The sequence below is a fragment of the Rana temporaria genome, chromosome 9, assembly GCF_905171775.1.
Source record: "Rana temporaria chromosome 9, aRanTem1.1, whole genome shotgun sequence".
NCBI lineage: Eukaryota > Metazoa > Chordata > Amphibia > Anura > Ranidae > Rana > Rana temporaria.
Window position 1 is genome coordinate 109,634,863 of NC_053497.1, and position 17,726 is coordinate 109,652,588.

General features: G+C 43.7%; 1 protein-coding gene across 2 annotated transcripts in view; it reads right to left on the reverse strand.

Annotated features, from left to right (window-relative positions):
• Positions 1–3,018: 3,018 nt before the first annotated feature.
• Positions 3,019–17,726, reverse strand: part of EGFL7 (EGF like domain multiple 7) — a 50,350-nt gene continuing 35,642 nt past the window's right edge. For both annotated transcript variants that reach the window (XM_040324107.1, XM_040324108.1), the window contains exons 5-10: positions 16,427–16,539; positions 13,179–13,274; positions 11,480–11,662; positions 10,438–10,505; positions 8,100–8,259; positions 3,019–3,577 (exon numbers count right to left, since the gene is read on the reverse strand). In XM_040324107.1, the coding sequence (XP_040180041.1) occupies positions 3,555–3,577; positions 8,100–8,259; positions 10,438–10,505; positions 11,480–11,662; positions 13,179–13,274; positions 16,427–16,539 (643 nt within the window). In that variant the 3' untranslated portion in view covers positions 3,019–3,554. The remainder of the gene's footprint in view (positions 3,578–8,099; positions 8,260–10,437; positions 10,506–11,479; positions 11,663–13,178; positions 13,275–16,426; positions 16,540–17,726) is intronic.

Genomic DNA, 17,726 nt, shown 5'->3' on the forward strand with positions numbered 1-17,726 from the left:
TAGTCCCTGTTTAGGACAGGGTGCTACATCCAGAAGTGGTAAGTCGGCCCTTTTAAATTATGGGAGCTGCCGTGGCTGAATTTTTTTTAAGGTATGTAAGTTAAAGTGTCATGTTTATCCTTTAACACCGACACAGTTACTAACTTGTCTGTTCTAAATCTGTATTTTAGAATCGTAAAGAAGGAATAATGTTTGCAGCCTTGAGGCATAAATCTTTACAGGAGAATTGGCAATGATGTCTCCTATATACTATTCTGCAACATTCCTTTTCATTCCCCTAATACACACCAACAACACTCCGCAGATCTATCCAGTCTGAGAAATAACACCAGGCAGGGAGGGAAATGGCATTTGTGGAAATCATTTTTATTATACAAAAAGCAAACCACACAATAAAATTGTAAAATACAGATCTTGCATACAAATGAGAGTGTACCATTAAGAGGAAAGTGAAACTTTCAGGAATCTTTACATTAAGCAGCATGATAGAAAATACCTTCTGTGTACATCACACCTATGATCTGCACAAATCCAGACCATGACATGCAGCCGGATATATAAAATTGATTCTTATGAAAGGGAATTGAATACATTTTTTCAGTGTGACTTGGAAAATAATCAAAATGTACAACTGATCTCATAAGAAAATAATACAATGGTGAGCATACTGGTGTACTGGTTGGCTACAACACAACTTTTCATGTTCAGCCCTTAGGTGGCACTGCATCCATAATCACTGCAAGATTGCCCTCTGTATAGCCAATAACACATAAAGTAAGAATGTAAAATGAAATTGCTGTTCAGTTTTGGGTGAATGTTGGCAGTTGAAATTACCTTTACATCAAAGCTTACATCTTGGGAAGACTTGGCTGATCATATCGCCCCACTGACATTATTAGCAGTGATCCCTGAAGCCTTGGAGTCTCACTCATCCTGTTGTATTCTTTATAAAGTAAAATAACAAAATTATGTCACCGGGGAATGTGTGATCCCCTCGAAATGGCTGCAACAAGTGCGCAGAACTGAGAAGTCAGGTACAGTGATCTAACTGCTGGATATTCCCAGAGAGATCAAAAGTGATTAATTTACTTGGCATCTTCCCAAAATGGAGGTATCTGCTTTAGAGGCCGACTGACCCTTTACCTCCAGAAACCAGATTTTAATGTTTATTTTCTTATCACAGATGGAGAAGAAAATCGGAAAACTAGAATTACTTAAGGCACCCAATATGATTGTATAATATGGTCAGCTATAGCAGCAATCAAATTACTGTGCCCACTGACGTAATAGGACAGGACAGGACATCACCAGTACTCAAGAAAAGAGTTTTTATTAATTTTTATTGTGAAAATAACATTATGGTAAGTCAGAATAGCTATGTGACCTCTGTGCTGACCTCTGTCCCAGCCAATTACAGCTCAGTGCGAAAAGCAGCATGCTGGGCCAGGATCAATGTGTGTTTAAAGGGAACCTATCAGTACAACAAAGAAGAGAGTAGACATGTGCCCTCCCTGGAACTAGCAATGGTAGGCTGCAGGGTTCTATGGGAGCCTCTTAGCATTCAAAAAAATAACCATTCCACCATGTGATCCTTGAGCCGCTACAACCTCCCAGCAAAGGGCAGCACACAGCCTAACTATCCTGCCCAGTACATCTATCTAGCTTATCAGTGTACATATTGTACTTATTAATTTGTGCAACCATGTGCTTCTCGCACACACAAAACATAAACAGTCACTATGCTGCACAGACCAGCTGCACCAGATTAGCGATTGACACTTTAAATGTAAGAACACTTCAGTCTGCAATGAGGTACTATTGTCTTTAAGGAGAACCTGTCACATCCTACATAAATGCTGTACACTATGGCCGATGTGCTTTGTATATTGTGCCATGTTATCCCCACTTTCCCAGGGCAGGGAATACAAGGTTTTGGTACAGGTGACATTGCACCCTCCCCGAAGGTCATGATGGTACAAGTTTTCTGCACACCTTGGCTAGACGGGTCATATAGAGACTTTGCACCCTCCCCAAAGTCACGATGTACAAGTTTTCTGCACACCTTGGCTAGAAGGGTCATATAGAGACTTTGCACCCTCCTCGAAGGTCAAGATGGTACAAGTTTTCTGCACACCTTGGCTAGAAGGGTCATATATAGACTTTGCACCTTCCCCGAAGGTCATGATGGTACAAGTTTTCTGCACACCTTGGCTAGAAGGGTCATATAGAGACTTTGCACCCTCCCCAAAGGTCATGATGGTACAAGTTTTCTGCACACCTTGGCTAGAAGGGTCATATAGAGACTTTGCACCCTTCCCGAAGGTCATGATGGTACAAGTTTTCTGCACACCTTGGCTAGAAGGGTCATATAGAGACTTTGCACCCTTCCCGAAGGTCATGATGGTACAAGTTTTCTGCACACCTTGGCTAGAAGGGTCATATAGAGACTTTGCACCCTTCCCGAAGGTCATGATGGTACAAGTTTTCTGCACACCTTGGCTAGAAGGGTCATATAGAGACTTTGCACCCTCCCCAAAGGTCATGATGGTACAAGTTTTCTGCACACCTTGGCTAGACGGGTCATATAGAGACTTTGCACCCTCCCCGAAGTCACGATTTACAAGTTTTCTGCACACCTTGGCTAGAAGGGTCATATAGAGACTTTGCACCCTTCCCGAAGATCATGATGGTACAAGTTTTCTGCACACCTTGGCTAGAAGGGTCATATAAAGCTATGTTCTCTTCTGAAATATACCACACGCTGTGTACTACTGCTACTGTGTAGAGCAGTGGTTCTCAACCTCAGTCCTCAAGTACCCCCAATGGGCCATGTTTTGGGAACCTCTCTTAGATATCATTGATATTGATTTAAAGCAGCTGTGCAAAGTAAAGGAAAACCTGAAAACATAGCCCATTGGGGGGACTAAGGTTGAGAACCACTGGTGTAGGGCATGACAGGTTCTCTTTAACAAATGCGTTTCACGCTTGTCACTGATAGAAATAAGCGGCCACTGGCGGTTTGTATGGAAAGTTTTATAAACTATTTACAAGAAATGTATAAATATTACTGAGTATTTACCAGATTGATTGCATACAGATAGCCGAGTCTCCCAGTCGCCAGACAATTTTTTTTTTCATCAAATTCAGATTCATAGAAGTAAAAAAAAAAATGTATTCTAGTTGGTGTTTTTCAAACTATTGCTGCCCATAAAGCTACCTTTCTGAAAGTTCTGTTCTAACTGGATTAGAACCAGCGCCGGACAATGTATATACATCCCCATTTGGCACATAGAATACCGAGCCTTAATGTTCAAATGGTGTACAAGAAGGACCGCATGTTCTGCACCTAACGACCAATCAGATTCTTCCCTTCAGTTTACAAGAGCAGCATAGGAGAATGAAGGGAAGCCTCTGATTGCTATGAGTAGCACAGACAGTTCTTCTTGCAGACATCATAAATAAAGAGGCAATATAACAGTTCTTGTATCGTGTAGTGGCCACAAGTCTTGCAGGTCGGGGGGCCTTTGGTGTTCGTATTTTGTGTGCCATGGAGGTCAAAGTTCGTTCTTACAAGAGCCTGAAAGGCAAAAGAAGAGTCATTATGCTTTAATGAATTTGGTTTAAGCACCAATATTGTTCTTTCATTTCCAAAAGAATCGGCTGTGTTAAAGTTCCTATTCATAATAATATATAATGTATTATATATATATATATATATATATATATATATATATATATATTCATAAATGATATTTAGCTATTGTTAGGATTTGTTGTTAGGAATTATTTCTCATATTATTTAATCCTCAACTGAAATGGGTTCATATTCTGCTCTCCTCTATAGACATTCTACTGAACGTCGTGTTAATCTCCCCACCAGAAGCTAGCGGCATTTTAAGGCAAGAAAACTCACAATACTTTTTAGTGACAAACTCATACTACGAAAACAATTAATATGACGAGAATACAGAGTAACATGTGCAATAAGCAATCCTGACCCCTGGGATAAAAAAAATTCTGAAGAATTGAGTCTTTGATTGTAAAATGTTGTAACTAACCCCATACAGAATATACAGTTACATACGGTTGTTATGTTGAAATTAGACACGTGTCCAATGAGTTCAGCCAAAAAGCACCTTGAAACCTAAACTCACTGTTGAGCTGGAGGAAATCATAAAAACCCTAAGGGCTTGTTTATACCAGTGTCACTCTTTGAAGAGCGATGGATCACTTTTCAAAGCGGTGCAGGCACGGCTGGCAGCCATTTAGGAGGTGTTGCCTCCCAACCAACAAATGTTTTGAATGAGAACACCCTATCTCCACCTGAACGGGCTAAATTCTGCAACAATCCTGCCTGCCGCACAAGACAGGAGAATTTGTGCCACGCTGCAAAACAAAGCACCGTGGTATGTGTTCAACCTCACCCAGCTGCCTTTGTAGCTTAAGAGGGGTGGGAAAAACGCTGCTCAACCACCTATTTTTACTGACCTCTGATTGTAAAATAAACCTTAAAATGCAGGCTTCAGTTAGAAATAAAATCTGTCCCAATCCCCAAAGGCACTGGGGTCACTCTCTGGATCAATATCCTAAATGTTTGAATCAGGAAGGCTAGCAACTCGGATGCTCTTAAATAAAATTACTTTATTTGTTACATGGGTATACATGTACAGGCTTAAGGCCCCTTTCACACCAGGCGGATCCGTCACAGGGGAGTCTGCCAGCTCAGCAGGAGATCTCTCTGTGGATCTCTGCTGAGCCGGTGGATGACAGGTCTCTCTCTGCTCACTGAGCACAGAGGGCCTTGTCCAGCCATGCTGTCTCCTATGGAGAGATCTGATGAAAACAGACCTCATACGCTACGCCGCCGTAACTTAGGGCGCAAGTTCTTTATGAATACGGAACTTGCGCCCTAAGTTACGGCGGCTTAACGTATCTGAGATACGTTAAGCCAGCAGAAAAAAACGCCGGGCTATCTGAATCTAGCCCTACATTGTCAATTGCGATTATATACTATGGGGTAGATTCAGATACAATGGAGTATCTATGGGCGGGCGTAACGTATCTCAGATACGTTACGCCGCCGTAAATTAGGGCGCAAGTTCCGTATTCAGAAAGAACTTGCGCCCTAAGTTACGGCGGCGTAACATATGTGGTCCAGCGTAAGCCCGCCTAATTCAAATGTGAATGATGTGGGCGTGTTTTATTTAAATTAATGGTGACCCCACGTATTTGACGTTTTTTACGAACGGTGCATGCGCCGTTCGTGAAAGAATCCCAGTGCGCATGCTCAAAATAATGCCGCAAATCGTCAATGCTTTAGACGTGAACGTAACTTACGTACAGCCCTATTCGCGAACGACTGACGCAAACGACGTAAAATTTTCAAAATTCGACGCGGGAACGACGTCCATACTTAACATAGGATACGCCTCATATAGCAGGGGTAACTTTACGCCGGAAAAAGCCTTACGTAAACGACGTAAAAAAAAATGCGCCGGGCAAACGTACGTTTCTGAATCAGCGTATTGCATATTCGAAGGGCCACCTAGCGGCCAGCGTAAAATTGCAACTAAGATACGACGGCGTAAGAGACTTACGCCGGTCGGATCTTAGTCAAATCTATGTGTAACTGATTCTAAGAATCAGGCGCATAGATACGACGCCGCACACTCAGAGATACAACGGCGTATCTGGAGATACGCCGTCATATCTCGTACCTGAATCTGGCCCCCTATATATATATTTTACAAAGTCTTTTTTTTCTTTTACAAAGTCATACTGTATATATCTATATATCTATCTCTCTCTCTCTCTCTCTCTATATATATATATATATATATATATATATATATATATATATATATATATATATATTACAGACAAGATAAAAGGATTTCTTTGTGTGATAACTTTCTATATGTGAGCTCTATGTAAAGCGGCTTAGTGCCGTTTCTGCGTAATTAAGCTTTGCTCGGCTGCAGGTCTCCCTAAGGGCGTAAATTTATTGTAAATGTGTTATCCCGTCGTTTGCATCCTTGGCTCTGTGCAGGGAATTATTCAATGATTGTTGCAGCTAATGGGATGTTTAAACTCATCCTATTCGCGAACGCCGCTTCTTTTTACAGGGCGACAGTCAGGCGGCTCGTTAGCCGAGGCAAGATTTGGACCAAGATCAAGGACAGATTGAGATTTCCGGTTTATTGGACGAAGGCCTAATAAGATCTGAAACCTGACCGGTCTGCTAATGTGCAGCAAATAAGCCTTGAACAAATGCGCAGCTGCGAAGCAGAAATCGGGACACGAGCAGAAATACTGTTTATTTAATCAGTCCTAATTATTGAGCAAATGAACGTTCCCAGAACGGAGCGCAGTGTGTTTATTATGTTTCTAAACGATGGTTCTGCCAGGTTGGTTTCGCCACCGCAAATGGACACTTTTTGGAGGTTTTTATGCCAAGTCTTGAATTTTTTAATACCCAGCCAATTAGGCTGAACACATTTTACTTTATTAACAGAAAAAAATAATATTGTGTTATACAAATAAGCAATAAGTGCTGACTGCACTGCTTGACATGAACCTAGGGTGCCTCACACTGCCCACTGCGGTTTAGCCTCAGCACAGTGTACCCGTGGTTTACGTGCAGGTTACCTGTGCTTTCCCATAGACTTCTATTAGATTGGGCATTTTTCATGTGTTTTCTGAAAGTGCACCAAAGATGCAGCATGCAGGACTTTTGGTGCTTTTTCATAAAAAACACCAAAATTGCTGCGTAGTGGCCAAACGGTGTGAAAGTACCCTTAAAGAGGGAACCTTTAAACTAACACCCAGCTCACAGTCCTGAAAATATACATAACAGCAAACAAGTAGAAGTTTGAAAGTCACATGAGAACTGAATTTTAATCTATATTCTGTTTTAATTACCTGTCAGCACAGGCATGGGAGCTGTCATTGCTAACTTGTTTGTGAAGATGCATTCCAGCGCTGTCATCCTGATTCTGCACGTACTACCTAATAAAACTCTGAACAATCATGTGCATAGCAAGTGCTCAGTAGATTACTAGGTAGTAAGCAAAGAATTGGGATGGAGCCTGCACCTTACAAAACAAGTCTGTACCTAGCCTGACCATCTGACTTTAAATTTCAAAATGTTAAAAAAATGTAGAAGATTGCGACTTTCACACTTGTACATGTGTGTTAATTTTTTAGACTTTTGTCTGCATATGGGGACATGCACCTGTACCTGTACGGCTTTCAAATTGGGATCATTTGCCTGCATGCAGAGACATAGAACAAGGATGGCCCCTAATATGGATAGGTATGCCCATGTGAATGAATGGAACTGCCTGCATGCAGAGGCATGGAATAAGGATGGCCCTTAATATGGATAGGTATGCCCATGTGAATGAATGGGACTGCCTGCATGCAGAGGCATGGAATAAGGATGGCCCTTAATATGGATAGGTATGCCCATGTGAATGAATTGGACTGCCTGCATGCAGAGGTATGGAACAAGGATGGCCCTTAATACGGATAGGTATGCCCATGTGAATGAATGGGACTGCCTGCATGCAGAGGCATGGAATAAGGATGGCCCTTAATATGGATAGGTATGCCCATGTGAATGAATGGTACTGCCTGCATGCAGAGGCATGGAATAAGGATGGCCCTTAATATGGATAGGTATGCCCATGTGAATGAATTGGACTGCCTGCATGCAGAGGTATGGAACAAGGATGGCCCTTAATACGGATAGGTATGCCCATGTGAATGAATGGGACTGCCTGCATGCAGAGGCATGGAATAAGGATGGTCCTTAATATGGATAGGATGTCCCAATACTTTTGGTAATATAGTGTATCTGCTTTTATAGGGCTTCTTTGGTAATTCTGATATCTATTTATAGAATTAAATAATGATAAAGAAAAATATCTGACTCTGCAGCTAACTGTATAACAAATCAATTGTATTACATAGAAAACCCTACTGTTTTCTTTTTCAGTATTTTCTATATCAGAATTTCCATGGAAGCCCTATAGATTTTTACAGAAGTTCTCTTTCAGTTCCTGGCCCTCTTATCAGGTCACCTGCGATGTACTTACATGTCTCCAGCCGCTCCTCCAAGAACGAGATCTGTTCGCTGAGTGAGTCTATCCTGTCCAACTGCTGGAAGGAGTGCGCCAGAAGTGTGATGGGGCCGAGGATGTCCTCTGGGGACGAGGTTGTTAGGCTGTGAAATGGAGCCAAAACCAGCTGAAGTTTCTGCAGAGAAAGCAAAATCAAGGGTCTGAGATACAGAAACGGCTATGTCCGATTGTAGAGGGCCGAGTATGGACAGATCATCAGAAATAATATAGAGAATAGATGGCTTGAAACCTAATCTTATACAATGTTCTCATGAACAATTAAAGAAATAGATTCATATTTCTCCTTTTGCTAAAAAAACGAATAAAGAAAAATTGTACAGTATATATTGTTACACCGGACATTTTGGGCCAGATTCTCAAAGAGATACGACGGTGTATCTCCTGATACACCGTCGTATCTCTGAGTTAGGCCGGTCGTATCTATGCGACTGATTCATAGAATCAGTTACGCATAGATATGCCTAAGATCCAACAGGTGTAACTGTGTTACACCATCGGATCTTAACTGCAATTTAAAAATTGCCGCTGGGGGCGTTCTCGCTAATTTACGCCAAGAATATGTAAATCAGCGAGATACGCCAATTCACGAACGTACGCGCGCCCGACGCAGTGTTTTTATGACGTTTACGTAAGGGTTTTCCCGGCGCATAGTTACCCCTGCTTCTATGAGGCGCAGCCAATGTTAAGTATGGCCGTCGTTCCCGCGATTTTTTTACGTCGTTTGCGTAAGTCGTTCGCGAATACGGATGGACGTCATTTACGTAATCGTCGAAACCTATGACGTCGATGCGACGTCATTTGGAGCAATGCACGCTGGGAAAATTTTCGTACGGCGCATGCGCTATTCGATCGGCGCGGGGACGCGCCTGATTTGAATAGTACACTCCCCCTAGCCGCGGAATTTGAATTCCGCCGGAGGAATTACGATCGGCCGCCGCAAGTTTGGAGGTAAGTGTTTTGTGAATTACCCACTTGCCTCTAAAACTTGCGGCAGCGGATCTTAAATCAGATAGATTACGCGGATCTAAAGATCCGCTGATCTATCTGAATCTGGCCCTTTACCTTGTTAAGGAGTTTTATTGAGTTTTTCAAAACAAAACCTAACAGAGATGTTGATGGAGCATAAAAAGGCAGGGGAATGAAGCTCTATAAAACATAGGCTAGTTGGTAGGCAGAACAAGCAATGAGTAACAAAATATAACCATTTGTGGATTGGTGAAGTAACACTACACCTGGTGTAGTGGCCTCAGGTACATTATAGAGATACGAGAAAATCAGTGTTCCAACGATTGGCAAAATAGTAGAGGGTCTTTAGGTGGTGTGTCTAGTAGGCAGGGTTAGGTTATCAAAGTGCACATATGATTGTTACTGGTTGCGTACTGTTATATATACTGGTGGATGAAGCTGAAGTGCCATACAGCTGATTTAGGGAATGGTTAGGCTGTTTGGGAGCGCCGAAAGGGGTTCTCCGTGGCTTCCGGGTATGGTCTTCGGGACTGGACGTTCCTATTTGATTGACAGCCTTCCGACCGTCGCATACAGCGCGTCACGAGTTGCCGAAAGTAGCCGAACTTCGTTGCGCAGGCGCCGTATAGAGCCGCACCGACGTTCGTCTTCTTTCGGCAACTCGTGACGCGCTGTATGCGACCGTCGGAAGCCTGTCAATCAAATAGGAACGCCCAGTCCCGCAGCCCATACCCGGAAGCCGCGGAGAACATCTATCTCTAAAACGGTATGTACCGCATTGATTTACAAAAAAAACCCCCGATTGTGCTTCCCACAATTAGCCTCAATCTAATGTTAAAACATTTTTTTCGGGTGAACCCCCGCTTTAAGCCTCGTACACGCGATCAGTTTTCCCGATGAGAAAACTGTGAGGAGAGCTTTTGGCCGGGAATCCCGGCCGTGTGTATGCTCCTCGCAGTTTTTCAGACGGGAAAACTGCCCAAAAACCGCCAACGCTCCATCGTAATTTTCCGGTCGGGAAACAGGCCATGTGTAGGGGAAGGACTGAACCAAGCAGGTTCTCGGCTTTCCCCTCGGGTTTCCCCTCAAGTTTCTTGATGGATTCTGTCGAGGAAAACGGTCGTGTGTACGAGGCCTTATTCATGCGATGAGATTATGGTTTGTTCCAGATGTCTGCACAGAGCTGGAAGTCAGAATACAGGCATTCCCTGTCATAGGAGTTTCAGTTAGCAAGCTGAGATGTTTACTAAAGAAAAAGCTTGAAACTGAGAAATTAGTTTAATCTTAATTTAGTCCAACATCCGCAGAAGCTAATGAAGCCTCTCACCTGCTCTAGAACTTCGATCTTGTTCCTCAGTTCTTGTATTTCCTCCGTGACAAACTCTGGGACTCCCACTGAAAAGGAGAGAAGGGTCAGTATTTACTTTTCTTTATAAGGAAACTATGATCAGCCTTCAGTAAGCAAGAATTCAGAGTTGCAGGGATTTTCAAACTACGGCCCTCCAGCTGTTGCGGAACTACAAGTCCCATGAGGCATTGTAAAACTCTGACATTCACAGACATGACTAGGCATGATGGGAATTGTAGTTCCTGAACAACTGGAGGGCCGTAGTTTGAGGATCCCTGCGTAAAGTGTCTCCTAATATTTCTATATACATTGGTATGCACTTGCTGTATCATATTTGCATTTGGGATGGCATATACAAGTGTGGCATGGAATATAAAATTGCAGATTCACCTTCTAATGGTTAGCTCTTCTGTATTTCACTAAAATAACAGCCTTGGAGACCAAATACATTCTCAACCATATAGGGTTTGGAGTATCAATGGGGTCTTAGTAAGAAATCCCATCCACCTATCAGATCCAAACTTGTGTTTACATTTGATTGGTGGCTTTGGGGAAGTGTCTCTAATTCCTGTCCCTGTGACAGAATGATAAGAAATGATGGAGGTATAATCAGCAGGAGACACAGACCATAACAGGTCCCTGACAAATGTTCTAACTTCTCCTTATTTTAACAAAAAAAAACGAAATATTACAACACAGAACACACAGGAGCTCCTTGTAGAATAACGTCGAACCTGCCCGGCATCCATGCTGGTGGCGTCGGCAGCTGCGCATTATTACTCACGGTACGAGTTTGATGTGTCACAGCGCGTACCAAAAGTAATAATGAACAGTCACCAACCTGTCAGGTCTCTGGGTGGTGGTGTCACTTCATAGGTTCTTCGATGGGATGGCAAAAAGAGAACTGTAAATATGGAACAGCAAAGCAGGATACATGTTTGGAGAGCTTGCGACTAGGTAACTAGGAGGACACAGAACTACGCTCACGCTCTCTTCTTCCACAATTTTGTGCTAGACTAACCTGTTGCATGTGCTACAGGAGGCAGCAGAGGTGGCTGTGTAGTTGCTGCCATTTCCACTTTGTCACATGATCTCCCATCCTCCGATAGACGAAATCCATCCTGGCACCCACAATGGAAGCTGCCGGCAGTGTTCACGCAGGTTTGTGCGCAGTGATGGCTTCCCATTGCGCACTCGTCCACATCTGATAATAGAAAATATGATTTATCAGGACAGGCCATGTTCTGGCAGGATCATGTTCCACTTTGATTTCCTGTGGCATGGGAGATGGTTGGAACCTCTGCATAGTTTTTACTACCATTTGTGTCCCCACACATCAAAGACACAATGATAAGTCTAAATTATTGCTAGTATGTGTGTACAAATTGGCTATACATATGTAACCTGGACTATAACCGCTGTGGAACTTAGTCCTCTGTTGCTGCTGTATTATCCTTCTGCAGTGTGGACAGTGTTAAACTGAATATTCATTAATGCAGAAGTGCAGCAGTCATCTTTAAGGAGACCTCTTTGCAATGCTCATCTATGGAGTGTCACCAGTACATGGGGCAGCCATCTTGGCAGGGAAGGGAAATGAAGTGGGGATAGGAAAAGGGAAGGGGAGTAGCTGAACAGAAGGGGAGATGAAGAGAGCACCACAAGGCAGCAGTGAATGGGGAACAGTAGAGTTTTCTGGAGCTATCTAATGCTGTGCTGCCCAGGAGAAGGGTGGTGATCAGGGACTGACGCTGCCATCATACCGTGTGCACTGTACATGTCAGGGGAACTGAATCCTGAGAGCTTGCACTGGGGATCAGTGATTCACATGCTGGAAACGGCAAGTGACTGTAGCCATCAGCAGCCCTCTGACCATCAGGAGAGGACCACTGGCTACTACTGTTGGGTACTAGCTTGCCAGGGAAGACCCTTTTACAGACCTACGTGGAAATGCCTGGATTTCGGAGAGCTCTTACTGTGGCCAAAGGCCTCTTGGCCAGTGGCTTTTCTTGTTTCCTGGTTCCATGAGCTAGTTCTGCCCTGGTGGGGATGCCCTAACTCCCCTTTATTTGGGAACAATCCAGTGCCCTTTTGGATTACAGGCATACCCCACTTTTAAGTACACAATGGGGTTGTATAAAGACTGTGAGGCCCCGTACACAGGTCTGAGAAACTCGACGGGCAAAACACATCGTTTTGCTCGTCGAGTTCCTTGTGAAGCCGCCGAGGATCTCGGCGAGCCAAGTTTCCCCATTGACCAAAGAGGAAATAGAGAACATGTTCTCTATTTGGCTCGACGAGTTCCTCGTCGGTTTCCTCGGCCAAAAGTGTACACACGACTGGGTTTCTCGGCAGAATACGGCTCCGATCGAGTTTCTGGCTGAATTCTGCCGAGAAACTCGGTCGTGTGTACGGGGCCTAAGGAAGGAAAAGAGGGACTGTCTTACAAGGATTGAAAGAGAGAGATCACAGCGACTTCTTTCCCTGTCTGGCTTGAAAAACCTGGCAACCTATCTCATAAAAACATTCACCATGAAAATTCTAAGGGAAAAAGCCTTAAGGTGTGGCAGAGTTGTTATTTCCTTTGCCTACATGCTAAAGGGTAACTGACGTGAATGTACAGCATGTAAAGCACTGTGAAAAAGGATGGCGCTATATAAATATTAATAATAAAAGGTGTCCCTCTATGTCATGTCAGAGTATTGGGTCATGATAATGCGTACCTGTCTGGCAGAGGTCCCCCTTCCAGCCTGTGGAACATTTGCACTTGTTGTAGCCGACACACGTTCCTCCGTTGTGGCAGGGTGATGGACATGACACTAGGAGACAGAACAAGAGAAGGAAAATGAGACTTCAGCTGTAACGCCTATTAAAGCCAGATGGGGGCACATTCCTCAATGTAATGGGAGGTCATAATCCTATTTCTCAAGCTGTCATGACCATTCAACACCAACATCCGGAAAAGAGACCAGATAAAGCGTGTAATGAGAAACGCGGCTGGGCTTCCAACGGCACACATGCTCAGCCAGGGTGAGGATAAAAGAGAACCTGTCTAAATATACATGTTTGAATACCAAAATCGTCATATGAAAAGTGTTTTGACTATATGGAACTTTGGATTTAATATGGGAGATGTACACCTACAATTTAATGATATATAGAGCAAAGCCTAACGCCTAGTAGAACTTTCTGTTAAAATCAGCTAAATACGTTCCAGGTGCATTAAAAAATAGAGGTGCAAACTCTCGCCGTTCATTTTCCTTAAAAAGCAGCAACAACCTGGGTAGAAAAAGTTGTCCACTACCAATATGCAGAGAAAGCCAGAGAAGCGTCCAATCAGCAAAGCTCATGCTCTCTGTTTATTTTATTGCTCCAGCTCTCACTCATATTGTTCCTTGCATAATATATATTTAGTGTCACTGCAATGTATTGCATTCGATTGGCATCTGCTGACACCTAGTGGGGAGTGTGGTGCCAATGCAACCTGCTTATTTGCACCATTGGTATGCTCCCTTGTTCCCCCTCCTGTTTAGTGCTAGTCATTACAGTCTTTAGCTAGACAATCGCTGGTCTCTCATGCTTCCTTAGTTAATTTCAGTTTATAGCAGAGGCAGGGTCAAGGAATGTCAATGTTTTCTTACACTTCAAAAGACTGTTAAAACATCCTCTGTACTGCACTTTGTTAGACTATTTTAGATTTAGGTTCTGTGTCTTACTGAAGAGGTAAAATGTCTGTTTTGAGTCAGTAAGATGGGCTCGGGCATGTTCTGGATCTTAGTCCCAACCAACCTGCTCCGATTCCCACCAGAAAACCACCAGAGAGCTACTGTGCTCTCAGTGTTGCCGACTCAGCAGCTCCAACTCCAGCTCCTACCCCGCAGCCTTCGTGTCCCGAGCATTCAAGCTGCATAGGGAGGGGTCAGAGCATCAATGGCGCTTCGGCCCTGCCCCTCCTTGCTGGCTGTGAAATAATAGGTATCGTTCTGCACAGCATGGGGCAACGCTGCCAGCCTGCCTCCCCTGTGTATCCATCACTCTCAGTGCCATCATGGGGGAGCATGGGCTCAAGGACCAGCTACTTTGGGGAAAGTGCAGGGGCCCCCATGCAGCTGGGGCCCCTGGGCAGTGCCCAGGTGTGCCCTCTCATTAAGACAGCCCTGAATATAGTAGTAAAGAACTGACTAAGGATCTAACCCTTCTCTACTTTATGCAAAACCAAAGAAAATGTTGGCCAGAGTTGTGTTTTACCTGAATCCCTCAGAAGCCCCTATGATCTTGCAATATGTGGAGCGTGTTAGGATATTTACAGTATTATATCATTTTTTGGCACGGTCCGGGAAAGTCAGTACCTGTCAATGTTAGTCTTTCTTTGTTCTTGTCACAGTGGGACTCCCAGGGGAAGCATTATTGTCACCTGTGATTTTAATGTAGCAGTAATAAAATATGGAAATAGTGGAGAGAGGCAGCCCACCCAGATGTTCCCCCTCAACCTCAGGCTAATCCTTGTGGGAATCCCCGGGGTCTGTCCGCACCTCATCCCAGATTTCCTGGGGGAAGGGAGAGAATGTTCTGCTCTATAATCAGCCACTTGTGTTTGCAGAACATCAAAGCTTTCCACAGCTGAGACCCTTTAAAAATACATGGAGCTATTTCCGCTCGTCTGCCTGTAATTGTGTGTGACGGAGGTGGGGGAGAGTGTCTAGATATTCAGGTGACCATTTTCCACTTGTACTGTGTATAAAGTGTCAGTCCATCCAAAACTGATTTATGAGAACCATACTGTGACTCAACCCGCCAGGTGCCAGGTCTATTGGAACCCAGAAGCTGCATGGACACCCCTACTGGTCCCAATTTGACAGCTGTGCAGGTGCGTGTCGTAGGGTTGCCACCTCATGCCTTTAAACCCAAACACATATGAATTACACAGGTTCTGAGGCTAATTTAGTGCAGGTATTCACCCACAGAACCTGTGTAATCAATATGTGTTCGGGTTTAAAGGGATGAGCGTGTCCCTGAACACAGACGGTGACAAGTACCAGTATTGTTGTCAAATTGGGACCAGTGGTTGTGTCCGTGCAGCCGCTGCATCCCAATAAACACAATGAGGACTGCCTGCCTGCAGATACATGGAACACCTGTGCATACTGTGCGGGTGAAGACATGGGTGTACGCATAGATATAAAAAGCCTGTCACCTTCATTTTCATGTTACCTTTAAATAACAGCTACACCCCCCCCCAATAATTCTCTGCACATATGACAAAATAATTCACATGTGATTTCATTGAACGGTGTATGGAGCAAATTGTGGTACTTGCACCAACCAACTGGAATACATCTTCAGATGCTCTTAGAAATGATCTAAGGGAAGGAAAATCATAAAAACCTGGCAGAGGTTCTAACCCTTCTTGACTTCATTCAAGATAAAAAAAAATGTCTGTAGCTGAGCTCTAAATTTGATTTTTGTTTTTTAATTTGCCATTATTAGTTGAAGAAGGGTGACCAGAGACAATCTACAGCAGGGGTCTCCAAACATTCTAAACAAAGGGCCGGTTTATTGTCCTTCAGACTCTTGGAGGGCCGGACTTTGGCCAGCGGGAGTGGAATTTTTTTTGGCATCAGTAGGAGTAAACATCTGGTATTAGGGGGAGGAATAGTGCCCCATTAGTGGTGTCAGTGGGAGAAATGGTGCTCCATTGTCGGTGTCAGATGGCAGAATGGGGTCTTGTATCAGTGGGAGGGATAGTGCCCCAAGGGCCGGATAAAGGCAAGCAACGGGCTGCATCCGGCCCTCGGGCCGCAGTTTGGAGACCCTAGATCTACAGGGTCATTCAGTGGAATCAATGGGCAGGAAGTCAGCTTCAGCTTTCTCCTACATATATGTAGAAGTGCTGTGAACCGTTCTCCTGTATAAATCTGTGCATCATATGGGTAAAGCGGTCATTTTACACAGGATGCCATTACTGTATTACCTTTGTTACACCCCTGTATGTGGTTGTCCATCCGTTTCCAGCCTGGGCAGCATGTGTACAGTGGAAGAGGTGCCTTCTTTGTCACCTGTCTGTAGGCGATCTTGTATGTGGTCCTGACAGAAACATACAAAACAGAATTCACCATCAGTCTGCAGATTGATATCATTAACAGGGCAAGTTTTCAGGATGTCCAGGTTTATCTGCTGCCCGCAGTATTTGTTCTCCCTGTGTTTTGTATATTTCTAGTGGTGAAATTGGAGGGCTTGTTCTGCCTTACCTAGAAAGAACTGATATTTCAGTGTTTGGTGGATGCTGGTTCTTTGGTCTGCACACTGCTAGTCATTATAGGGGTTCCCACCATCCCTGTGGATTTTTATGATTTATTTTATATTATGGAGAATGTAACAGGAGGAGCCACATCATACAAAGATGGAGGGGGTGCATATAATACTCCCAAGTTGACAGGAACCGCTTTGGGAATTATGGCATGGGGATCTCACTGATAGCGTATCAAAGACATGTAAGGAACTATTGACTGACTCGCCAGTCTCCATCTTTATTTATTCCTTTTGGGCATGCCTGCGTGCTGAGTGATTAGGCTGCGATGCTCTACATCTGCGATGCTCTAGGATCCTCTACATCAGGGATATGCAATTAGCGGACCTCCAGCTGTTGCAGAACTACAAATCCCATGAGGCATAGCAAGACTCTGACAGCCACAAGCATGACACCCAGAGGCAGAGGCATGATGGGACTTGTAGTTTTGCAACAGCTGGAGGTCCGCTAATTGCATTTCACTGCTCTACATATAGTAAACCTATTCATCAAGACTCTGACCGTGAACAAAAGCATACACTAGAAACAGCTCTTTATAGGTGCTTAACATAATACATACTAAATAATAAATGACATTGCTATTAAAATTAAACACAAAGTATTGAAAGTAAATTGCAATAGTGGCACACAAGGCCTATGTACATATCCTCAATGTAACGGTAATAAAAAGCACTTGTTTCACAGCATAACGTTGGCTTTCCCACCCTTCTCTAAAAATATATACATCCTTTGTTGTAGTCACATTAGATGATTTCAAAATCCTAGATGACAGTAGCAGGGCGGATCCCACGAAACGCGTCGTGACATAACTGTTGAGATCCCCCCTGCTGCTGTCATCTGGGATTTTAAAATCATCTAATTTGACTACAACAAAGGATATATATATTCTCAGAGAAGGGTGGGAAAGCCAATGTTATATGGTGAAACAAGTGCTTTTTAATACCGATACATTGTGGATGTGTAA